Source organism: Aethalodelphis obliquidens, unplaced genomic scaffold (genome assembly GCF_003676395.1).
Source record: "Aethalodelphis obliquidens isolate GAN/ISIS:26980383/991018 unplaced genomic scaffold, ASM367639v1 scaffold29, whole genome shotgun sequence".
NCBI lineage: Eukaryota > Metazoa > Chordata > Mammalia > Artiodactyla > Delphinidae > Aethalodelphis > Aethalodelphis obliquidens.
The window spans coordinates 22001607-22027457 of NW_020837973.1; the positions used below are offsets into that span (position 1 = coordinate 22001607).

A 25851-nucleotide genomic window follows, 5' to 3' on the forward strand; every position below is an offset into this window, starting at 1 on the left:
AAAAAAAAAAAAAGTTAATAAACTGGATTTTATTAAAATTGAGAATTTTTGCTTTTTGAAAGTCACTTTAAGGAAATGGATATACAATCCACTGACTTGGGGAGAATATATTTGCAAATCATATATCTGATAAAGGACTTGTATCCAGTGTGTGTGTGTTTGTGTGTGTTTGTGTGTGTGTGTGTCTTCAAATCAATAACAAAGACATAACCCAGTAAAGTTTAGGCAAATTTTGAATAGACACTTCATCAAAAAACATATATTGGTGACATATAAACATATGAAAAAAATGCTCAACATCATTAGCCATAAAGGTAATGGAGATATTATTATACATCTATTAGAATGGCTAAAATTAAAATAGTTGACAGTACCAAGGGTTGGTGAGGATGTAGAGAAATTGGAACCATCACACATGCTGATAGGAATTTAAAATTGTATAACCATTTTAAAAGTTAGACATATAACCACCACATGTTCCAATCATAACCCTCCTAGATATTTACTCTAGAAAAGTGAATGCATGTAACTATACAAATACTGATACACAAATATTTGTATGTGTACTTATATACAAATGTGTGTAAATGTATTATAATATCCAAGTATTTGAAACAACTCAAAATATCAATGAATAAGTACAGATAAGCAATGAACAGATAAGCAAATTGTGGTATTTCCACACTTTGGAATACTATTCAGCAATTAGAAAATTAAACTATTAATGTACACAACAATACGGAAAATCTCAAGATAGTTATGCTAAATGAAAGAAGTTGGACAGAAGAGAATAAATACTGTATGATTTCATTTGTATAAAGTCAAGAAAATCCAATCAAATTTAATCTATATTGCCATAAAGTAGTTCATTGTTTGCCTGGGAACAGGGTTTGGTTCCAGGATGTTTGGGAGGGAAGTATTACAAAGGGGAATTAGGAAACTTTGGGGGACGATTTTGGGGATATTTTAATAGGTGTACTAACATGCTTCACCCACCAGTGGGCTGGCACTTGCCCTGGGACCAGCCTCATCAGCCAGTGGGCAGGCACAAGCCCCAGGACCCCCTGGGCCCCATCCCTACCCCACAGAAGGCTGGCACCAACTCTGGGGCCCCTGGTCCCTGAAACCAGAGACTCCAAGACCCAGCTCTGCCACTAGTGCCCAGAACTAGCCACAGTACCCAACATCACCCACTTGTGGGCAGACACCAGTCCAGGGATCCCCTGGGACCTCGCCCTGTCCAACAACAGGCTGACATGAAATTCAGGATCCCTGGCCCCACAATCACCCCAGTCACCAACTCTGCCCACCTGTGGGCCAGTAATAGCCCCGGGATATCTGGGGCCCCAGAGCCAGCTACCATGTCACCCTGCCCCTTGAGACCCAGCAGCCTGCAGCCTCCACACAAGGCAGAGCCTGGTAACCAACTAGACCTGGGGCCAGCCACTCCTACCAGACCATCTGCAATACTCAATCTGCCTCAACAGAAGAACCATGCAGGCCACATGAGGGCACCCCTAGAGGATATAGCTCTGGTGACTAGAGGGGAGTGCACTGCTGGAGCACATGGGACATCTACTACAAAAGGTCACTTCCAGGGTCAGGAAATGTAACCAACCTACCAAATACATAGAAATAAAAACAGCAGATTAGGCAGAATGAGGTGACAGAGCAATATGTTCCAAATGAAGGAACAAGATAATACCCCACAAGAAGGAGTAAGTGAAGTGGAGAGAAGCAATCAACACAATAAAGAGTTCAAGGTAATGATCATAAAAATGTTCAAAGAACTTGGGAGAAGATTGGATGAACAAAGTGACAAGTTAGAAGATTTTAACAAAGAGTTAAGAAAATATAAAGAAGAACCAAAATACATGAGGAATACAATAACTGAAATAAAAAATAGACCAGAATAGACAGATTAGATGATACAGAAGAACAGATCAGCAAGCTGGAAGAAGACAGAGTAGTGGAAATCACTGAAGCTGAACAACAAAAAGAAAAAAAATAATAAAAATAAAGGAGGACAACTTAAGAGACCTCTAGTACAACATTAAGCATACTAAGATTCACATTTTGGGGTCCAGAAGGAGAAGAGAGAGAAAGGGGCAGAGAACATATTTGAAGACATTATAGCAGAAAACTTCCCTAACCTGAGAAAGGGAACAGGCATTCAGGCCAAGAAGCAGAGTCCAAAACAGTATCAACCCAAAGAGGACCACACCAAGATATATTATAACTAAATTACAAAAATTAAAGATAGAGAATATTAAAAGCAGCAAGGAAAAAGCCACAAATTATGTACAAGGGAATTCCCATAAGGCTATCAGTCAGCTTTTCAGCAGTTACTATACAGGCCAGAAGGGGGTGACACAGTATATTTAAAGTGATGAAAAGGGAAAAACCTACAAGCAATAATACTCTCCCGGGTAAGGTTTCATTCAGATTAGTTGGAGATATCAAAAGTTTTACAGACAAGCCAAAACTAAAGAGTTCAGCACCACCAAACCAAATTTAAAGAAAAAAGATATCTCTGAGTAGAAAAGAAAAACAGAACTAGAAATAGAAAATTACAAAAGGAAAAATCTCTTTTGTAAAGATAAGTATACAGTAAAGGTGGTAAATCAACGATGTATGAAGCTAGTAGGAAGGTTAAAAGACCAAAGTGGTAAAATCATCTATATATATATATAATAAATAACTAAGGGATACATAAAACAAAAAGATGTAAAATATGATGTCAAAACAGTAAATGTGGAGTGGGGCTGGGGAGTAAAAAATGCAGGGTTGTTAAAGTTTGAGTTTAAGAGATCTGAAACTTAAAATAATCATATATATATGGATGGCTATATATAAACCTCATGGTAACAGCCTCACGGTAACTCTCAACAAACAAAAGTTCAGGACCAGATGTCTTCACAGATGAATTCTACCAAACATTTATAGAAGAGTTATTACCTATCCTTCTCAAATTATTCCAAAAATTTAAAGAAGAATGAATAATTGCAAACTCATACCAAGAGGCCAGCATCATCCTGATACCACTCAAGCATCTATAGCAGATACATACATGCAAATGAGGATGGAATCCAAGCAAAACACTAAAGGCAGCCATCAAATCAAAAGGGAGAAGAGAAAACGAAGAAGAAAGGAACAAAAAAGAACTATAAAACCACCCCTAAACAATTAACAAAATGGCAGTAGGTACTTACCTCTCAGCAATTACTTTAAATGTAAATGGACTAAGTGGAAAAAACATAATGACCCAAAACCTTTGGGATACAGCAAAAACAGGTCTAAGAGGGAGGTTTATAGCAAGAAAAGCCTATCTCAGGAAACAAGAAAAACCTCAAAGAAACAACCTAACTTTACATCTAAAGGAACTAGGAAAAGAAGAAAAAATAAAATCCAAAGTTAGTAGAAGGAAAGCAGTTATAAAGATAAGAGCAGAAATAAATGAAATAGAGACCAAAAAAAAAAAACCACAATAGGAAAGATCAATAAAACTAGGAGCTGGTTCTTGGTAAAGATAAACAAAACTGATAAACTTTTAGCCAGACTCTTTAAGAAGAAAGAGAGAGGGCCCAAATTAACAAAATCAGAAATGAAAAAGGAGAAGTTACAACCTACATCACAGAAATACAAAGGATCATAAGAGATTATTATGAACAATTATACACTGAGAAAATGGACAACCTAGAAGAAATGGACAAATTCTTAGAAATGTGCAACCTCCCAAGATTGAACCAGGAAGAAATAGAAAATTATTATTTTATTACCAGTAATAAAATTGAATCAGTAATTAAAAAAAAAATCCCAACAAACAAAAATTCAGGACCAGATATTTTCTCAGATGAATGCTACCAAACATTTATAGAAGAGTTAACACCAATCTCTCAAACTATATTCCAAAAAATTAAAAAGGATAAGAGCTCAGCATCATCCTGATACCAAAACCAGATGAAGATAACACAAAAAAATTACAAGCCTATACCACTGATGAACAAAGATGCAAGAATCCATAACAAAATGTTAACAAAATGAATTCAACAATACATTAAAAGGTTCATACCCCATGATCAAATGGGGTTTATCCCAGGGAAGAAAGGATGGTTCAGTATTTGCAAATCAATGTGATATACCACATTAACAAATTGAAGAATAAAAATCATATGATCTTTCAATAGATGCAGAAAAAGCTTTTGACAAAATTCAACATTCATTTATATAAGAAAAAAACTCTCCACAAAGTGGGTGTAGATGGACTATACCTCAACATAAAGAAGGCCATATATTACAAGCCCACAGCTAAAATCATACTCAGTGTTGAAAAGCTGAAAGAGTTTCTCTAAAATCAGTAACAAGACCTGGATACACACTTTCACCACTTTTATTCAACATAGTTTTGGAAGTCCTAGCCACAGCAGTCAGACAAGAAAAAGAAATAAAAGTCATCCAGATGAGAAAGGAAGAATAAAAACTGTCACTGTTTGCAGATGACATGATACTACACTTAGAAAATCCTAAAGATGCCACCAAAAAAATACTAGAACTCATCAATAATTTGGTAAAGTTGGAAGATACAAAATTATTGATAATATACAGAAATCTGTTGTATTTCTAGACACTAAAAATGAACTATCAGAAAGAGAAATTAAGAAGACAATACCATTTACAATCACATCAAAAAGAATAAAATACATAGGAATAAATCTAAAGAGGTTAAGGACCTGTACTTGCTAAACTATGCAACACTGATGAAAGAAATTGAAGAATACACAAACAGATGGAAAGATATACCATGTTCATGGATTATAAGAATCAGTTCTGTGTATAATGTATATAAAATATCCATATTCCCTAAGGCAACCTACAGAATCAATACAATCTCTATCAAAATACCAAAGTGATTTCTCACAGAGCTAGAAGAAATATTCTAAAATTTGTATGAAACATGAAAGACCCTGAATAGCCAAAACAATCTTGAGAAAGAAGAACAAAGCTGGAGGTATCATGAGCTCTGATTTCAAACTATACTACAAAGCTACAGCAATCAAAACAGTATGGTACTCGTACAAAAACAGGCCCATAAATCACTGAAACAGAATAGAGAGCCCAGAAGTGAACCTGCACTTACATGGGCAATCTACCACAAAGGAGGCAAAAATATACAATGGAGAAAAGATAGTCTCTTCAATGAGTGGTTGTGGGAAAACTGGATGGATACATGTAGAAGAATCAAACTGGACTACTTTTACACACCATGCATAAAAATAAATTCAAAATGGATTAAAGACTTAAATGTAAGAACTGCAACCATAAAAGTTCTAAAAGAAAACATGGGCAATAAGCTCTTTGACATTGGTCTTAGCAATATTTTTTGGATATATCTACTCAAGCAAGGGAAACAAAAGCAAAAATAAATAAATGGGACTTAATCAAACTAAAAAGTTTTTGACCAGTGAAAGAAACAATCAACAAAATGAAATGACTGCCTACTGAATGGAAGAAGATATCTGCAAATGACAGATCCAGTAAGTGGTTAATAGCCAAAATAGATCCAATAAGTGGTTAATAGCCAAAATATACAAAAACCAAACAACCTGTTTAAAAGATGGGCAGAGGTTCTAAATAGACGTGTTTTCAAAGACATGTAGATGGTGAACAGGCACATGAAAAGATGCTCAACGTCACTCATCATCAGGGAAATGCAAATCAAAACCACAGTGAGATATCACCTCGCAACTGTCATAATGCTATTATCAAAAAACAACAAACAACAAAGGTTGACAGGATGTGTACAAAAGGGAACTCTCATGCTCTGTTGGTGGGAATATAAATTGGTGCAGCCAATATGGGAAACAGTGTGGAGATTCATCAAAACTATTAAAACCAAACTACCATATGATCCAGCAATTCCACCTGGATATTTATCCAAAGAAAAAGAAAACACTCATTAGAAAAGATATATGCACCCCTACGTTTATTGCAGCATTATTTACAATATCCAAGATATGGAAGCAACCTAAGTTCCCAGTGGTAAATGAATTGATAAAGAAGATGTGGTATATATGCATATATACACAATGGAATATTACTTAGCCATCAAAAGAATGAAATTATGCCATTTGTGACAGCATGGATGGATCTAGAGTAAATAAAATAAGTCAGACAGAGAAAGACACATACTGTATGATTTTGCTTGTATGTGAAATGTAAAAAGCAAAACAAATGATCAAACATAACAAAACAGAAACAGTTATAGATACAGAGAACAGATAATTTCCAGAGGGGAAGGTATAGGGGAGGAAAGAAATAGGTGAGGGAGATTAAGAGGTACAAACTTCTACTTGGCAAATAAATGAGCCATAGGTATGAAATGTATAGTGTGGGGAGTATAGTTAATAACTATGTAATACCTTTGTAAGGTGGCAGATGGTAGCTAGACTTATCATGGTGATCATTTTGAAATGTATAGACATTTTGAATTACTGTGTTGCTCAACAGGAAAAAACATAGTGTTGTAAGAAAATTATACTTCAAAAACAAACTCATAAAGATCATATTTGTGGTTACCAGAGGTGGGGCTAGGTGGAGGGAGAATTGGATGAAGGCAGCCAAAAGGTACAAATTTTCAGTTATATGTAAGTACTAGTGATATTGATATAATACACAACATGATAAATATAATTAACACTGCTGTATGTTATATATAGGTGTTGTTAAAGAGTAAATCCTAAGTGTTCTCTTCAGAAGGAAAAAAAAATTCTGTTTCTTTAACTTTGTATCTATATGAGATGATAGATGCTCACTAAACTTATTGCGTTAATCATTTCATGATGTATGCACATCAAATCGTTATGCTGTACACCTTAAACTTTTACAGTGCTATATGTCAATTATATCTCAATAAAGCTGGAAGGAAAAAAAAAGAAATTGCCTATTGTGGGAAATGGAAAAAATGATGAAAAACTAGACCAAATTCTCAGGGACAAAAGCCATATTTTGCTTTTTGTATAATTTTGTCCTTGAGGCTTTGCTTTGTACCACTGAGGTCGGTCAAAGCAGTTTATGAATGTGAAACAATATTAATTATCTCTAATAATTTGGTCAGTAAGAAAGCAAAATATATCTGCTAAAGATATATTGGCTGTGCATTCAGATCATCAGTAGTTTAAACCTCAGTCTGCTAATTATTTGTTCAGTGTCCTTAGTAAAGTTCCTTAAACTCTTTGCATCTCAATTTATGGTTTTTAAAATGTAGGTGTACTTGTCAATTCCAAACTGCCAATCTATCCCTCCTCCTCCCCCTTCCCCCCTGTTTAACCATAAGTTCGTTCTCTAAGTCTGTGAGCCTGACTACTGTATTTAAAATTAGATAATCAATAAGGACCTACTGTACAGCACAGGAAACTTGGCTGAGTGTTCTGTAATAACCAAAATGGGAAAAGAATTTGAAAAAATAATAGATACATAAATATGTCTAACTGAATCACTTTGCTGTGCAACTGAAACTAACACATTGTTAATCAACTTTGCTCCAATATAAAATAAAACTTTTAAAAAATGTAGGTGATAACAGTTATACTCACCTTATAATGTTGTGATGAGGTTTAAATGATCTAATAAATATAAAGCTCTTTGGATAGTCTCCAGCTCATAGCAAGGGCTCAATAAATGATAACAATTATTTTATAGAGGAAAGGATAGGCAAAATATTTGTCTCATGTCATGAATCTGGTGCCACAATTGAAGTAGAAAAGACATTGACTACTATTTTTTGAAAATTGCAAAATCTATCAAGAACAGATACTTACTGAGCATTTATAGCTATTGGTATGGACATTCCCTTATCCATTTTTAATATAAGTGGTGATTTATTTCTACTGCAATATTGCAAAGAACACACACAAAAAATGCACATATAAGAGTTGCCAAAACCAATCAGCCACACTCAATTTCAGTAAAAAATAAATAAACATTTTGGATATAAAAGTGCTGGAACATATGTGTAGACCACTGGAAAACTAGATTACTTATTCATTTCATTTTAGGAGTTTTGTTTTATATAATACGAAAATTTTAAATTAATCCATTTCATGTATGCTGATACAAAAGTGTCAGTAAAATAATCTTTTATGCATTGGTATCATTATGTCATGTTTTTAAATTAATTAACAATACACAAAATATATAATTTAAACCTGAACATTTATTTAAAAGAGAAAGTTAAGTCAATTCTATTCTAATTAACCTAAAACTAACCAAATATTTAAAGCTAAACTCTGAGTACTAACTACAGATTAAAATTTCACAAACTTTCTTTATTTTAAAAATATATTAATTGACCAACAAATTAAATATAAATTAGGGCATATTTAGTTCAACAAACGTTGCTTTGTAAATTAACATGAATAGCTATTACATCTTAAACTAAATTTAATACTTATAAACTCAGTATTGTGCTCACTGATTTTCTATGTGATGGTATGACATGAATTCCAGGAAATCTGGGCATTCCCAATAAATACTTAACCATTTATTTTCCTTAATTAAAAATTAAATTTGATCAAAAAATTTATTGAAATATAGTTTATTTACTACAATATTGTGTTAGTTTTAGGTATACAGCAAAATGATTCAGTTATATATACTTATAAATATATATATTATTTTTTTTACATTCCCTTCCATTACAGGTTATTACAAGATATTTAGTACAGTTCCATATGCTATACAGTCGGTCCTTGTTGGATAAAAAATTAAATTTTAAACAAAGCATAATTTTAGGTATTTTACTAGCCACACATTAACAGACAATATATTATTTGTCTGTCTCTTTTGTCTTCATCAACATACCTACCCATCTTCATCCACCCATCCTATTCATCCATTTATGTCACAACTATATTTATATTCTCCTTAAGCATAGTTTCTGGCATATTTGAAAACTTTTAAATGGTTAATACAATATTCAAATTTTGGGAAAGTATTACACTATTCTGCAGTATACTATACCAATTTTTAATAGTTTTAGTGTTCTCAAATATCACTCATTTTACCAATTCTCTGTTTTATTAATGGAATATAATTGATATTTTGCTTCTCAAAAATTTTGATGTAAAATGTGCCTAGGGACTATTTTCAAAAGACGTTTTTCATCAGTTTTCAAGGTATCTCTTAAGCTTTTCTAGAAGAACTTCTTTTCAAATGTATTTGTTTAGATATCTTATTATTTGAACTATGATTTATCAAAGAAGGGCAATGAGGCAAGAATTACATCAATAACTAAGGGATTAGAATCATGGACACTGGAGCCAGACAGCCTGAACCTCAAACCCAGCTTTGCCAGTGACTAATTAGTTGGCAAGTTATTTAAATGTTCAGTACCTTAGTCTTATCATTTACAAAAGATATAATAACAGGAGCTACCTTGTAATATGTGATAAGAGTCAAATGAAATAATATATCCAGAGCACTTAGAAGACTGCCCAGCTAAAAGTCTGTGCTATGGAAGTGTTTGGTTGTATTACTGTACTTGATCATACATGGTACATTTTTTTTTCACACAGCTTATAAATAGTGAGGTTATCATTTTTCTTCAAACTTAAGTTTTCTCAAAATACTTACTTTATTAAATTGTTCATGGCATCTGGGTCATATGCTGTAACCTGTCCAATGATGCTGCCTTCCTTTACATCTTCATCTACTTCTATCAAGTAAAAAATTTTACTGAACACAGGAGGCTCATCCGTATCTTCCACAGATATTTTGACCACAGCTGTGTCTTTGAAAGGTCCCAGGTACAGGAATCGTGGATCAGGGTGAGTGTTACTTGCATCCACTTTTAAAGTGTACAGCATTTTGTTTTCATAATCTAAATTCTGAAGTTAAATAAAATAAGAAAAATTAGTATAATATAGCAGACATAAAAATGGAAGACAATTTCAAAATTTAATAACCACCTCTCTTAATAGTCCCAGTAATTCTGGTTAAATAACTTTCCCAATTATTGCTTCATGGGTATAACAAATAAATTAGGAAATTTTTTTTGCCTTACACATTTATAAGGAGTAATTCAATATAATAGTATACACATTAAGATTGATTCACACTTAGTAATGCATTTTACATTTTGGTAGTCATAGGTAAATGAAGTATTATCTAGTAAATACATAGGCTATTTATTACTATATTATTATTATTAAAGTTATAAAAATTTTAAATCAGCAGAAACATAAAATTGAGATTTAACAAACCATTCACATAAGTTGCTTCCTTAAGTCCTACAGTTCTAAAACTGTTTTAAAAAGAAAAAAAAATTATTAATCTGACTACTGTGGAAAAAAAGATGTGAATGAAAGCAGGGAAATTAGGGTGATATAAAGTAATCAGTATTTAGCTTGATTATTCTAACACTTTATAATGTTCTCCTCCACTGCTTTAAAAATCAAGCATCTTCAGGCTTCATCTATTTTAATAAACCATCACACTTAACAATTTAAATATTTTAAACAGTGAATGAAATAATACCATGGAGAAATATAAAACAAAGACTTTTGAGAGTATCTAAAACTTGTTTGACTGTTGTCTACTATAAGCACAAGCTGTTGAGGTTTTATATCAGTTTTTAAGTGTCAATGATAAAGATGCTTAACTTATTTGAAGTGAAATCGCAACTATTCCCACTTATATGAAGGATAGAAGCATGTAAAGGATGGGAAAAATAAATCCTAGGCTTTTCTTCCTTGAAAAGCAAAAATAAACTATAAAGCACTCAATGAGGAAATGAAGACAGCAAGAAGAAACCTGTTTGACAGTTATAATCCCTTCCTGTGTATCCTTGTCAGTGATGACATCAAACATGTCTGCTCCGTCTCCTTCAGCAATGCTGTATTCCATCTCAGCATTTTCCCCCACATCAGGGTCATTGGCTTTTATCCTTCCAAGATGAGTTCCAAGAGGTACAGACTCAGGAGAATAAAATTGATACGTACCTGAGAATTAAATCAAAGCTGTTTCATCTTTGGATAACAAAAATCTTTCATTTCCTCTGCCTTTTTTACTTAAATAAATTAATTTCAAATTAGAGTTTTTCATCATATTGAATTGTAAGCCATCAAAAATTATAGATTTATTAAGTTAGAAAAATAATTTATAAAGGCAGAGTACTCTCATTTTGTAAATGAGAAATATATGTTCCAGAAAGATTAAGTGAATGTCTCAAGGTTATTTAGATAATAGATGGTAGTCCTGATATTAGAATCCAGAACTTTTGACTTAAGAGGGCAAGGACAACAATTATTTACTGCTTATCTGAAGCATTCAACATTGTCATTACACATCTTTATTTATACTAAATGATTTAGAACATGCATTATTCTTATATTCTAACTCAGGGATAGAAAAAAAGAAATCCACACACAGCAAGTTCTTTCTTTCTTTCTTTCTTTTTTGGCTTGTTAATGTCTTTAAGTGGGATATGAATGTTTCTGTCTCCTGCAGTTTCAGCCATTACATTGTCCTGTTCATGAAAGCATTTTAGTTTGTGAGGATTTATTTAAGAGATAATAGGAAAATATCACAAAAAATGTTAATGAAAGTTAGAAATGTTTTTAAACATTTAATGTATGTTGAAATCTATATAAGGCCAAAGGCCCTCTATGTTAGTTTATTTAATTCTAACATTAGTCCTTATAGAATGAAGGCAGGTGTATTATCCTCAGATAAGGCTCAAGGAAATCATCCTTTAAAGCTGGGAAAAGCAGAAGGCAAAACTATGTCTCCCTGACTTCAAAGTCTGTTCTGTTTCCAATTTGCTTGGTGGTTAAGAAGAGGGACTTCTAAATCCAACTGCCCTGGATTTGAATTTTCATCACTAGGCAAGTTAGTTAAATTCTCTAACCCTTAATTTACACATCTATAAAATAGAGATGATGATAGCTATTAACTCATAGGTTTGTTATGAAGATTCCATGAAATGACGTCTTTAACATGCTTAGCCCAGTTCTTAGTTCAAGAACATTTTTACTATTACTATTAGAGTTCCAAACCTTCTGCTGAGATTATAATAGATCATAAAATTATAGAGTGGCAAGTCATTTGAGAATTCATCACATCATACTTTTTCAGTTTATGTTTAAGGAACCTGAATGCAAAGTTTAGATTTATGTTAATTAGTCTTATTATTTATATTCTCAGCAAAGTTTATTTTTTAATATTTGTCATTTGTACATGTCCACCATCTAGAGCTGTATCATCAAGTATTTCAAATTTGATTAGCTTGAAAAAAATGCTTTACTGTATTGGAATCAATGTTATAAATTGAAATTTCAGGGCCCTTAACAGAACATTTCAAGATAGGACTTCTTATAATTTTATTTGCTGCAACATAGAAATATTTTCAGCAGAGAATTAGTCTGTTTTTGTAGGACCTCATGGCTTGCAAAGAATCCATGGTTTAACATAGAAATCGTGACAACTGAAAGGCTATTAACTGATTTAATCATCACAGGTAGGTAGGTAACAGATACCAGAAAACTCTAACATATCTCATGAGAGATATGTTATTTCATGAGATTATGGGCCAATAAGAAAGAAAAATGTGGCTAATTAAACTAACTTGCATTGATTTTAATATAGTATCTGATTTCAGAGATGTTAAAACATCAACAAACCTGTGTTTTAGAATTGATTAAATAAGGGATTATAATTCTTACATACAAACAAGAGAACTGAGGCAAGACAAGTGATAGACATGGGATTTGCAGCCTGGTGGTCAGACTTGAGAGTCCACACTCATAACCAGGAAATAGATGAGAAAAAGAACTAGACGATCATAGGAAATGTTGGGAAAGGTAGTCTGGAAAATTTTGTAACTCTTCAAAAGGTAGAAGAAGGTAATTAAAGTTGCCAAAAAGAACCTCATTTCCTTGTTTTCTCCATTACCTACTCAATGATGAAATGATCCTAGTCACTGTTAATAAATTTGTGGGAAATTGTGATATTCTGTGGGAGGAGGGGTTGTGGATTCATCTTTATCCATAAACTAGTAGTGAAACTACTAGTAAAAGTATTAAACTGTTCATAGTGTGTTTGAGAAACTTTCCACATGGTATCACTGAAACCTCTCTTACTCTGGGGAAATCGAGGAGGATTGTTGTTGACGTCTGTCAGAGTGATGTTCACTGTGGTGGTTCCAGAAAGGCCTCCCATCTGGCCACCCATGTCTTTGGCTTGTATAACCACTTGGTACTGCTCTCTGTTTTCTCTGCTCATGTCTGGTAATGCAGTTTTTATTATGCCTTTTGGAAAAAATAGACAAATATTTTGCAGTTCAATCATTGTGTTTTAAAATTAAGCCATGCAAGATCCATTTTACAGACATTAATCAGAACAAACAGATGATAAGATGTCAGTGTACCTAGGTAAGTCTTTCAATCCATACGTAACCAATTTAACATAATTCACGGAACAGAAAAAAATTCTTCCATGGGCTGTCTTTCAGGAAAAAATTTTTGCTAGATCAATTTAATTATCCTTTTGACTAGAAAAACTAACTTTAGTCAGAAGTCTTTAGATGAATAAGCATAATTTTGATTGTCACATTGTTTTTGGTTTTGAGTATTTCCTAAGACATGTAATGTGTTGAATCTCTGTGAAATTTTGTATTTAATGTAATAAATTTAAACTCAATAAATACTAGTCTAAAGGGCTAAGGATTCAAATCTTTTTAAATAATAGGAATTCTGCTTCTGTATCCATGGAATAACTATCAATATAAGGAATAAATAAAAACATGATACTTAATAGCTTTTTAAATATAGAAAATCTATAAATGTGCATCCAGATGTATTGCATAATGAGAAAGAGACCAAGTATTAGATGTCGTTACCTGATTCTGGGTCCACTGAAAAATATGGCTGTCCTTGCAATATGCTGTAGACCACTTTGGCACTATTTCCATAGTTGGCGTCATCTGCATCTGTTGCAGTCACTTGTATAACAGATGTACCTACATGAATCCCCACCCAAACACAGACACTTAAGTACTTAGAAATTTGAAGCTATCTTTATGAAACCATATTACTGGGAATGTGGTATGTTAAACCATGGTACATGTTTCAAGAAATTTGTTTAAATTATGCTGCTAAAGATCACTTATCTTTCATTTTTTTTAATTTAAATATTTCTTAATAATATTGTTACTATTATTGAGCTATCTAAAAAAGTCAAAAGCAAAATTTATCATAAAGATGAATATGCCTAATTGGTTGAAAATACTGTGACAGAAAACAATTTTTCACTGAATACAGTGCACATACAATTTTCAATTAATACATTTATTGCTAACTGGAAATGTGAATTCAAAGATAAATCCAACATTGAAAGCACTCTTGCTGCTTTTTATTTTGATAAAGTAACTAAATAATGTAAATTGAAAATAAAGAGGCCCTGTTTTTATCAAGACACAAAAGGTAAAATTGCCAAAATTTTTGGTATGCAAGATATATATGATTATTGTATCTGTGCCTCTCATTGTAATGTAGTTAACATAGTCATATATAATTATACCTATTGATATGCTGTGTATTATTTGCTACACATATGTAGATCAGCAGATATACCCCTCCAGAGTTAAGAAAGTGTATAATTGTCTCACATGCAATACTATAATTTACCAATACTCTCAGTTTAATTTTATTTTATAAAAATTAAATTATTTTCTCTTAACTTTGTCACATATAATTATGTTTTAAAAGGTAAAAGAGCTTTAAAGGAGCTAGTTTTAGGAGCTAAAGGTAATGTAATATATTGATGGACCTTTCTTATATTTTCTAGAACTCTATAAAGATTCAAGGCATGATTCTAAAACTACCATTAACTAAAGCCTACCATGTATTCCTTGAGCAAAATGAGTTTGTAGGACATTTTCTAGTATATTACACACAATTTTTCAAAATGTTGACTCTGATACTTACATAGATGTTAAAATTCTTTAGAAAAAGTGAGTTCCACGTTGGCTCTGTAACCTACTTTAATATCCAGCATACATTATACACGCATAGCTTGTCTAATTGAGTTGTAGTGAATGTTTCTCAAAATTTGCATATATTTGCTTATGCAGATTCTAGAAATTAATATATTGAACATTAAGATTAAACTAACAGCTTTATTTTCCATCAGTATATTTGAATATATGAATTTAGGAAGTATTTTTATGTTTTCTCAAAATTAATTAGTGTAAGATGAGAACTTGAGCTCTTCCTCTTGAAGCCTCTGTTTCCTCAGCTGCAATGGAATTGATATGTCCTGTGAGAGGACACAGTACAATTTACTCAGTCAGTCCCAGGTGTACTGTTTTATCATTTAAAAAACATCCACTCGTGTCCCAGTTAGACCAAAGCAGAAATCATAAAGAGATTTCCATCCCACAATAATGTTCAAATGTTCAACTAGAGTGGTTTTCAGATTTATATTTATTTTTATATAACCTTATGTGAACATAGATTAATAATTGCTTTCATACTTGAAGGTTATTTGAAATATGAATTATTAAGCATAACCAAGATGCTAAATGCAAGTAGTTAATTCATTGATTTCATGACATTTCTTTTGCTACCAGACTCATTTTTCTTTGGCTGTGGCTATCATTTCATAATGGGCACAGGTAAAAACACACCTTTATCCTTTTTTGACACTTTTAATAATATGTTTGTTGTTAAATTTGTTTTGATCATTTGCTCTTTATCATGGGTATATGATCTTCAAACCTACCTGAAAATACTTGGCCTAAAAATAATAAATTAAAGAATGGAAATCAATCCTATAATGTGGCTAAAATGCTACAAATACCCATATAAAATACTGTTCCCCCTCTCAGAATCATGGTAATAATTAGAATGTTGTTAAACACTAATAAACACTGGTAGCATATCACTGATACGTTATTTATAATAGCAAAATGAGAAAAAGAAAAATATGTAGTGTGTTGAACACTAGGGAATGGCTAGATTTTTCCTTAAATATAAGGACATTTTACAGTTCATACTATTTAATAATAAAATTAGATAGAAAATGGTTTATATGTTTGTACTAATTTTATAAATATTTGCTTATAAAGACAGAATAAAAGGAAATACACCACTTTGATTTTTATATCCCTCTAAATTTTCTGAGCTATATATGCTTCATTTATTCTCAAATAATTTAAAAGAAGTATTTACTTTTTTTTTTTTTTTTTTTTTTGCGGTACGCGGGCCTCTCACTGTTGTGGCCTGTCCCGTGGCGGAGCACAGGCCCGTGAGCGCAGGCTCAGCGGCCATGGCTCATGGGCCTAGCTGCTCCGCAGCATGTGGGATCTTCCCGGACTGGGGCACGAACCCATGTCCCCTGCATCGGCAGGCGGACTCTCAACCACTGTGCCACCAGCGAAACCCAGTATTTACTTTTTTATTAAACAAATATTAAGTAAAATATAGTGAAGCCTGAATGACAAATTTATGTCATTTGTTATATGTAGGTTTTGTGTGATGTAAACTCTCCAAAGGAAAGGGCTATGTCTGCTTTTGTTCAACATTTTATCTCTAAAGCCCAGTAGAGTTTCTAGTTCAAAGTCATAACAAGATCTAACATTTACAAATTGCTTAACGTAGACTAGGCAGAGTTCTCAGCAGTTGATTTGTATTATTATTTTATCCTCATGATAAACATGGGATGCAGGCCTTGGAGCATATAGAGGTTGCTCATGATTACACAGCTAGTAGGTGATAGGATGGGATTCGATCTAGCCAGTATGAAGAAGCTTCATTCTAAATACTGTATTAAATGGCCTGTCTAGACATATGATTAGACACATATTTGAATCTACAGGCAGTGTACCTCTAAGAAAGGGCCTAGTTTAGGACATGAAGCATTCAATGGTGAGTTACTTGTGTGATCTGTGAAAAACTACAGATAGATTCCTTGTTGGGCAGACAGTGTGGGAGGGGAACTGGATCAGTTTTTGAGGGACCTACCCAGTCAATGAGAAACCTCCAAAATTGCACAATAGGAATTTGCCTTGAGGGAGATGAATGCATGCAAATATAGAAAAATAATAGATAATCTTTAATCAAAGTATAATGACCACAAAAAATGGAAAACATAAAATGTAGGAATCTGCTACAAATACCTAATTCAAAGTGTATCTCATTTTCTTTCACTATATATCCTCATGTATTATCCAGATTAAGTGTTCTGATCAGAATATGCTAATGTGTTTCAGATTTAAAGAGTTCACTGGAGTCATTTGATTTTAACTACCAATAAAAGGGATGGGGAGGAATATGTCTGAACCAAAATGAAATATGGCGTATTTGATAGAAAGAAGCAGAGGCAGAGGGAAAAATCAAGGAGAGGATTTGGTGAGACAGAAAAAGAAAAGACAAATATATTAAGACAAAAATAATCACGTAGTGGGGGGACAGTATAAAGGAGAACATTGGACTACAATGTTGGAAAGAAGGATAAAATGGGAATAAAGAATTTTTATATTTTATTCCATTAGACTTCATTTACCCTCAAAGTTAATAATAGTAGTTTTTCAAGTGTTTGATTTAAATTAAAATCACTAATATAATGAAAATAAGGTTAGAATTCAATAATTGTACATTACTTCATTTAGAGAGGAGGCATTCTTTATTATGTGATTATGCACAGGCTTTAGCTGTTAATATATGGGTTACACATAGCCTGACAAAGTTCCTAAGTATCACCCTTTACATTTCTCTGTAAATGGTTATGTGTATAGGTAAAAGCAGAGAAAATCACATCTATAAAACTATAATACGTTTATTTTCCTTTAAATCAGGTAGGAGAGTTACAAAAGAACAATACATTTCAGGATATAAATACATATACTTTTTATTTAGACATATATTTTATGTGTATACATATTTAATATCAATCACTCAGTAAAGATGGATATGTTTGTTTTTCTTCTTTAAGAAATTATTTGACTTACCCATGTATTAATTACAATAATGTCAAAGTTATATACTTATAACTGATTTTGAAATAATATTCAACTAAATGTCAGTTTTTCAAAATCAGTTACATGTTTGGGATATTATAGTAAGTTTACATCACTTATTTTTTTAGAAATATGATTTAAGAGTCAGCTCTTATCTCATTAACAAATCTAAACCTTTCATATAATTATAGCTAAATGTAGTTACATATACAGATAAAAACATTGCATAATAACAAATGGCATTTAAAATTATGGGCAGGCTTAAAAAATGAAATGATTATTTTCAGTTTTCAGGATAAACCATTGCTGGATGGAACATATCTAAAATAATATTAAAAAGACTTGGGATATTGTTGTTATGCTACCAGGTATTTGATCTTAATTCAGTTCCTTAATCTTTCTGAATCCAGGGTTCCTAATTAACAGAATGGGGATTTAAAGTTCTATTTCCCATGCCTACCACATCAAGTTGTTTCAATGATCAAATGAGATGATCAAAAGAAATTTATCAAATACAAGCATTAATTGTTTTTATGCAAAATAATGCAAACAAAACTGTCTAAAACTGCTGACACTATTTGATATTCCTTTCATTTCAGGCCAAAATACATTAAACTTGACTGCCATTTGAATAGCATTTGAGTAAAGGTAAAGACGTTTGTTGAAATGCAATGGAACAGTTGTTCTCAGTAATCATTTTAGATGTCAGCTACAAAATAGCAGGAAACATTAAGAAACATACAACCGAAAATAATTAGAAGTGAGATAGCTAACACTAAATAGTAGTTTCAGTTATAGTTCTTATCTTGAAAGAGATCACATCTAACTGTATGTCCATAATAACTACCTTAGCAAAAAATAAAATAAAATAAAAAACTTAGTTTACATGGATTAACATATACCTACCGACTCCAGACATTTCAGGAACACTGGCAGTGTACAAGTCTTTTGTGAATTTTGGTTCATTGTCATTGATATCGTGGATTTTAATTATAAATTCAGATTCAGGCTCCACCTGCCGCCCAGTCTTTCTGTCTATAGCCTTGGCACGAAGAACGTACAGGGACTTTTCTTCTCTGTCTAATTTCTTTGCCGCATGAATATCTCCTGTGTTTTCATCTATTACGAACAGACTGCCAGCCCCATCTCCTGTTAATATGTATTTTAAATTTCCATCTCCTTTATCTTGGTCAGTGTGAAGCTTCAGAGAGGTAGAAAAGAAGAGTTCTATAAATATATGAATTGTTATTACAGAAAAAATAATTTTGGCAAATATTAATTTATCTCTACATGACATCACTGAAACAATGATTGCAATGGTTATCTTAATTTTCACTGTGGAGAGATTAAACATTTTAGTTTGATCATTCTCAAAATTTTTAAACACTTATTTATATGAGACTACATTTGAAATAAAATAAAAAGTATATATATATATTTTTTTCAAAACACAGTATTTCCAAGACATTTTTGAATAGAATGCTACCAAGATTTAAATGTCTAGTACATTAACAAAAAAAATCCATTGGTCTAATAAATCTTAAGTGTAAAATATTAATATACTCGATTACGTCAAAAATCACTAAACTCAAAGAGGTGATGTGAGAAATTTCTGACCTTATTATGATGATAAGTTTAGGATATATACCATAATTTTAAATGATTTTACCTCCCTTCAGTATAATATCACTTGCAGATGCACAGGCTCTGTCATCAGAGACCAACCAGAGACAGAATATTAATCTCATAGATTATTCTCTACATGACTTTGGGAGAGTACTCTTTCAACCAGGATGTTCTCACTTTTGGAAGTTGATGTATTTTATAGACATTTGAAATTTCAAGTGATATAAAACACACAGGGCTTTTCCATTGGTCATATAAATAATTTGATGAAAATATTAGGATTTTTTTCATAAATTATCTTCCTTCTATTCATTCCCATCTTAAAAGTAAACTTCTTAGTATAGAAGATTTTTCACTGAGTATTTAAAACAGACAAACGGATTGTGTATTTACAGAAATTTTGAGTTGGAAAAAATCCTAATGTTTTTGCAAACCTAACACTGTTCTGAAACTTGAATCTTTACTAGCCTATGCCTGCTCTGTTTTCTTCCATCATATACTTCACAATTCCCAATACATTCTTACTCCATCTATTTCTTTAGTGTCCCATTCCATCTTTGAACAATTTGACTATTTGAATCTATTTTTTATGGTAGCCAAAATTACAGACTTGAGATTCATACTTTACTCCTCCTTTACCCAATGTTAAAATAACCATATGCAGCCTTTTCTTCTCTGAAATATCTCCCCCACCCATCCATCTGTCTCCATCTCTATGGCTACCACCCAGGTTTTGTTCATCATATCTTATCTGTACCACTGCAACAATCTTCTAATTGATGCCTACCTCCCTCTTGTTCTACTCCAAACAATTTTCCATACTAAAGAAGCTGATTTTTCTATATCACAAATCAAGTCATATTACTTCTTAGCTTAAAAATCTTCAACCAGGTACAGTGCATAAGAACCATGAATCTAAAGTCTTATAAACCAGGCTTGGTCTCATGCAAATTTCTGTTATATTGGGCAAATTGTGTGTGTGTGTGTGTGTGTGTGTGTGTGTGTGTGTAATCTAAGCCACTTCTATTAAAAGGGGATAATATTCTTTTTTAAAAGAATCGTTACTTTTATTGTTATTCTATTTCCTTGGACTCTATAGCCTTATTTATGCATTATCCATAATCTTGTTCTCATCTCCAGATGTGTTTTCTGTCACCTTTATCCACTTTGCTATACACTCTGTACATACCAATTGTTTTGTTTTGCTTGTTTTGTTTTTTTCATTTCTCAGAAGGCCTGTTCTAGCTTTCATACCTGATGTTTGCAGATGTTTCTCTCACCCTTTAACACCCTTTCTCTTCTCTGTATTTTCCCCTAACTAAATATTTATCAAATCTCATTAAAAAATTTTTTTCTTAAGGATGCTTTCCCTAACCCTCTCGACTAGAATAAATATTCCTGCTCTGTAATTATAAAGCACATTTCACTTTCCTATCATGATACCCCATTTGGTAAAATTGTTTGTTGTGCCCACTAAACTGTAAAATCCAAAAGAGAAAGATTTATATATATATAAAAAATTTCTATGGCCTCAACACATATTTCTTAAAAACCAAATATTTTCTTTTTTTAACAATATGTTTTTACATGTATAAAGCAGGTTTAGTTGTCAGTGATTATTAGAAAAATCAGATTATAAATAACATAAAACTTGCCTTTTTTTTACTAAAATTACATCTTAGAAATCTCTGTATGTAAATAAAATTATTTTAATGATTGCATTTTTCAAATAGTTTTTTCAAGCTACTTTATAATAAATATTTTTGTACATTTATCTTTGTATTGCTAGTACTTTTATTCTAAGAGGAGAAAAAGAAGATACTTTTAATGGAAGGAAATAATTAGGAAAATATGAAAAAGATAGATGTATAGATAGATAATTTATATGTATTAGAAGCTTTATTTAATTTGGCAAAAAATGTTGAGACAACTAAAATGTTCACCTTATTAATGTTAGAATGTGTACAATGCTATTATAGTCATTAAAATTATGGTCTACATATATACTGTTGGATGTAAATCATTTAAATGAGATATTATGTTAAAATACAATGTCTAGAGTATAATTTCAACTTTTTATACCTTTATTTTTCATAAAAATACTCTTAACGTATACATAATATTGCAAGCAGTTGTATAGTTTTAAAATGTTTCCCTTTGTTTTTAAGTTGTACATGTTTTATACATTTTTATGAATAAATTTGTATTAATTTCTCCATAAAATAAAGGAAAACTAAATAAAACTAGTCTGGAGAGATATAGGAAATAAACTACACGATGTCTCCCACAACGTGTAGTCTAGTGTTCTCACATTTATACACAGAAAAAGAAACATGAGAGATTAGTCAGTTATCAATATTGTCAAATATATTGTCAGACTGAAACAAAGATAATCCAGGGATAATGCTGCAATTTACTGAAAATTGTGGAATATTAAGTGCGGTGGGGCAAAGATCGTGTATTGTCAGGAGTCCCTATCCCATGCTTATATTATGGAAATTATTAATAAGTAGCCAAAATAAAAGGCAGGAACGCATTTATACTGTTACAGAATTTCTGTGGAAATTTGCATATGTATACACAAATGAAAATTAGTTTAAAATTTTCTATATCCCTCCCCACTATCTTTCCATATATTTAACATAACACTATAATAAATATTGTTATATCTTTATTTTCTCCATTTAATAAAGATTTAACATTCTATTGTGATGATTAAAATGTGCAGGAAACTGAATCTGTGTCTATCACACTAAATTATATATGATTCTACATGTTGGATTCAAACACCTGTGGAAACAATTTACTTCTCAGAGATTTTCTACTCATTCAAAATATGTTGAAGTCTACAAAAGTATTTAGTCAAACATAATAATAATCCTAGTAATTATACTTTCCTCTGAATGGTTTTATATTCAATATTTAAAATTTCAAGGAAAATTCAGTATTATAATATGGTGCTTGGACTGAGGATTATGTCCAAAGGGAAATTAAAATATTTATGGAATTACAAGACTTTCAGAATAAGTATGTTGTCTGAATATATTAAATTTTAGTTACTAAATCTTTGCAACAAACAGTAATATTATTTTAGTCATTCATATATTGAAATCATTGTAATTTAGATTTATTATTCTATTTCTACCTGTTTTAAACCCTGTCCCAATATTTCATATATATTCCTTATTCTGTTAATTTAAAATGCCATTTTAAAAGTACTATTTTACACAAAGTCAAACACATTTTAAAGCATTGTCTTTAATTCACAATTTCATTTTAAGAACAAAAGCTCCCAATAGTTATTTCCTGGTGCAATACAACAAAAATGAAAACTACTAGCTTAAAATACTGAATTTCTCTATTATGTACATTATTAATTTTGAATTATACATTTAGAATTGATAGTAAAACCTATTATACAATAACTTAAATATAAACAAAATTCTTAAAAAATAAACCCAAAATTCAACATTTTGTAGTATCATAAGAAAATAGAAATCTTGAAAATATTGTTTATCTATTATAGAACAAAGCCCACATAAAAATCCCTTAAGAAATAAGAGTACCAAAAAGTAATTATTTTCTTCAGACATCAATAAACCAAATAGTCTTCGTTTCCTGGTCATAACTTAGTTGCCTCTTCTGAACTTGAATAAATACACTGAAAGCAAAATAAATCATGGATAAATATTTTAAATGCTAACTATTATTTTCCAAGATTACATTTTTAGTTTTGCTCTGCTACAATTTTTTTGTTTTTAGAAATTTTGAAAAAGTAAATATGTACATGCAAAATAGGCTAAGAATTTAAACTGTGATGGTTAATTTTATATGTCAATTTAACTGGGCCACAGAATGTCCAAATATTTGGTTAAATGTTATTCTGAATGTGTCTATGGGGATACTTCTGGAAGAGATGCACAACTCAATCTGTAGACTGTATAAAGTAGATTGTCCTTTCCTAAAGTGGGTGGGTCTCATCTAATCCTTTAAAGGCCAGAATACAAAAAGACTGAAAGTGGGAGAATTCACTCTTTCTGCCTGCTGTCTGTGATTCAGACTGGAAGTTACACCACTGAGTCTCCGGTTCTCAAGCATTTGGACTTGGACTTGAATTATTCCATCAGCATTCTGGGTCTCCAGCTTGCCAACAGCAGATCTTAGGACTTTCCAGGCTCCATAATCATTCTTTAAAGAATTATACATATTCTTTAAAGAATTATACATACATACATATATATGTAAAGAATTCTCCATAATTCTTTACATATATATGTTTATATAATAATATAATATAAATGTGTGTTGGTATATAATAATGTAATGGATATGTATTTATATATTTTTTCCAGAGAAACAGAATTAATTTTGTGTGTATTTATAATATATATACATAATGTATATATAAATATAAATATATATATATATATATATTACAATTTATAAAAATAAAATCTGTATTAGTCTGGGTTTTCCAGAGAAAGAAAACCAATAGTCTTTAGGGAGATTGGAATGTTAGAGTAGCTTTGTCGTTTAAGATCTACTCACCCACACTGAGAGGGTCCAGAAGACATCTTTCACCACTATGGTGAGAAACAAATAGTGAGAGAGCCCAGGCATCCTTGAAGAGCTTTGTGATCACTCTTTTCTGTAGGCCAGATCTTATAGTGGGAACTGCTATCAATGAATTGGGAAACCTATATGCAATGGGAGTAATTGGATCCCAGAGTGACAGAGGCTAAGTTCAGCACTCACCTGCCAAAAGATAGGTGGCAGGATTATCATAATGGACAGCAGAGTCAAAACAGCAGTCAGAATAGTCTGACTCGCACAGACGTATGGCATTGGCTAATTGATTACGTGTTCCTAGAAGTAGATAGGAAGGCTACTAAATCCGTACTTAACCCGTAAAAGCAGAAAAGTTCAAGGTCAAGAGAGCAAAACACCAACATAAATCATAAAAAGAGTCAATCAGTTCCCAGGCCTGAGCCAGTTTACAGACTCAGAATCTCTTGAATAAAGAGGATGCCAAGTCTTCTTGAGGAAGGACCCCAGTACCCACCAAAAATTTGTACTCTTAGTCTTTTTCCCAGCCTTCCTTAAAAAACCTATGCCTTTTACCAGGATAACTGTGCAGTGAGGAAAATAAAATAATTGGACATTTTGGTATTACTGGACACTGACTCTGAACTAATATTGATTCCAGGAGATCTAAAATATCAGTGTGATCTGCCTACCCAAGTAGAGGCATATGAAAGTCAGGTGACGGATGGAGTTTTACCTGAGGTTCATCTCATACTGGGCTCAGAGGGTCCCTAAACCCATCCTGTGGTAAATAATAAATTGTCACTTCTGGCCCATCCTACAACCAAAAAAGAGGCACAATGGCTAGTGGGCCTCTTTGGACTTTGGAGGCAGCATATTCCTCATTTGGGTGTTTCATCCCTATCCATTTACCAAGTCACCTGAAAAGCTTCTGGCTTTAAGTTGCACTCAGAACTTGAGAAGTCTCTGCAACAAGTCTGGACTGGTATGTGAGCTACTCCATCACTTTGACCATATAATCCAACAGATCCAGAGGTGCTTAAAGTGTCAGTGGCAGATAGAGATGCTGGTTGGAGCCTGTGACAGGCCCCTATAGGTGAATTGCAGTGCAGACTCTCCTAATTTTGGAGCAAAGCCCTGATATCCTCTGTGGATAACTAATCTCCTTTTGAGAAAAACCTCTTGGCCTACAAACTGATTGCTTAACCGTGGGTCCCAAGTTACCATGCAATCTGAGATGCTCATCATGAACTGCATGTTATCTGACCTATCAAGCCATAAAGTTGAGTGTGCACAACAGCATTCCATCATCAAATGGAACTGGTACATATGTGATCAGGCCTGGACATGCCCTGAAAACGCAAGTTACAGGAAGTAGTGACCCAAATGCCCATGGTCCCCACTCCTGCTACACTGCCCTCTCTCCCCAGTCTGCACCTGTAGCCTCATGAGGGGTTTCTTCTTCAGGTGATGGAAGAAGAAAAGTCTTGGGTCTGGTTTAAAAAGAGTTCTGCATGATTTTCAGGCATCTCTCAAAACTGGACTACAATACTACAGTCCCTTTCTGGGACATCCTTGAAGGACAGTGCTGAAGAGAAATCCTCTCAGTGGACAGAACTTTAAGCAGTGCATGTATATATACGTGTTTGTGTACATAAATATGTTAA

The 25851-nt window shown here is 32.4% G+C and overlaps 1 protein-coding gene across 2 annotated transcripts in view; it reads right to left on the bottom strand.

Moving 5' to 3' along the window:
- CDH9 (cadherin 9) overlaps positions 1-25851 on the bottom strand; it is a 126442-nt gene that overhangs the window by 22075 nt on the left and 78516 nt on the right. The window contains exons 3-7 of one of the 2 annotated variants that reach the window (XM_027125384.1): positions 18920-19214; positions 13895-14014; positions 13137-13304; positions 10810-10997; positions 9631-9884 (exon numbers count right to left, since the gene is read on the bottom strand). In XM_027125384.1, the coding sequence (XP_026981185.1) occupies positions 9631-9884; positions 10810-10997; positions 13137-13304; positions 13895-14014; positions 18920-19214 (1025 nt within the window). The remainder of the gene's footprint in view (positions 1-9630; positions 9885-10809; positions 10998-13136; positions 13305-13894; positions 14015-18919; positions 19215-25851) is intronic. The other variant, XM_027125385.1, reaches the window with a different exon arrangement.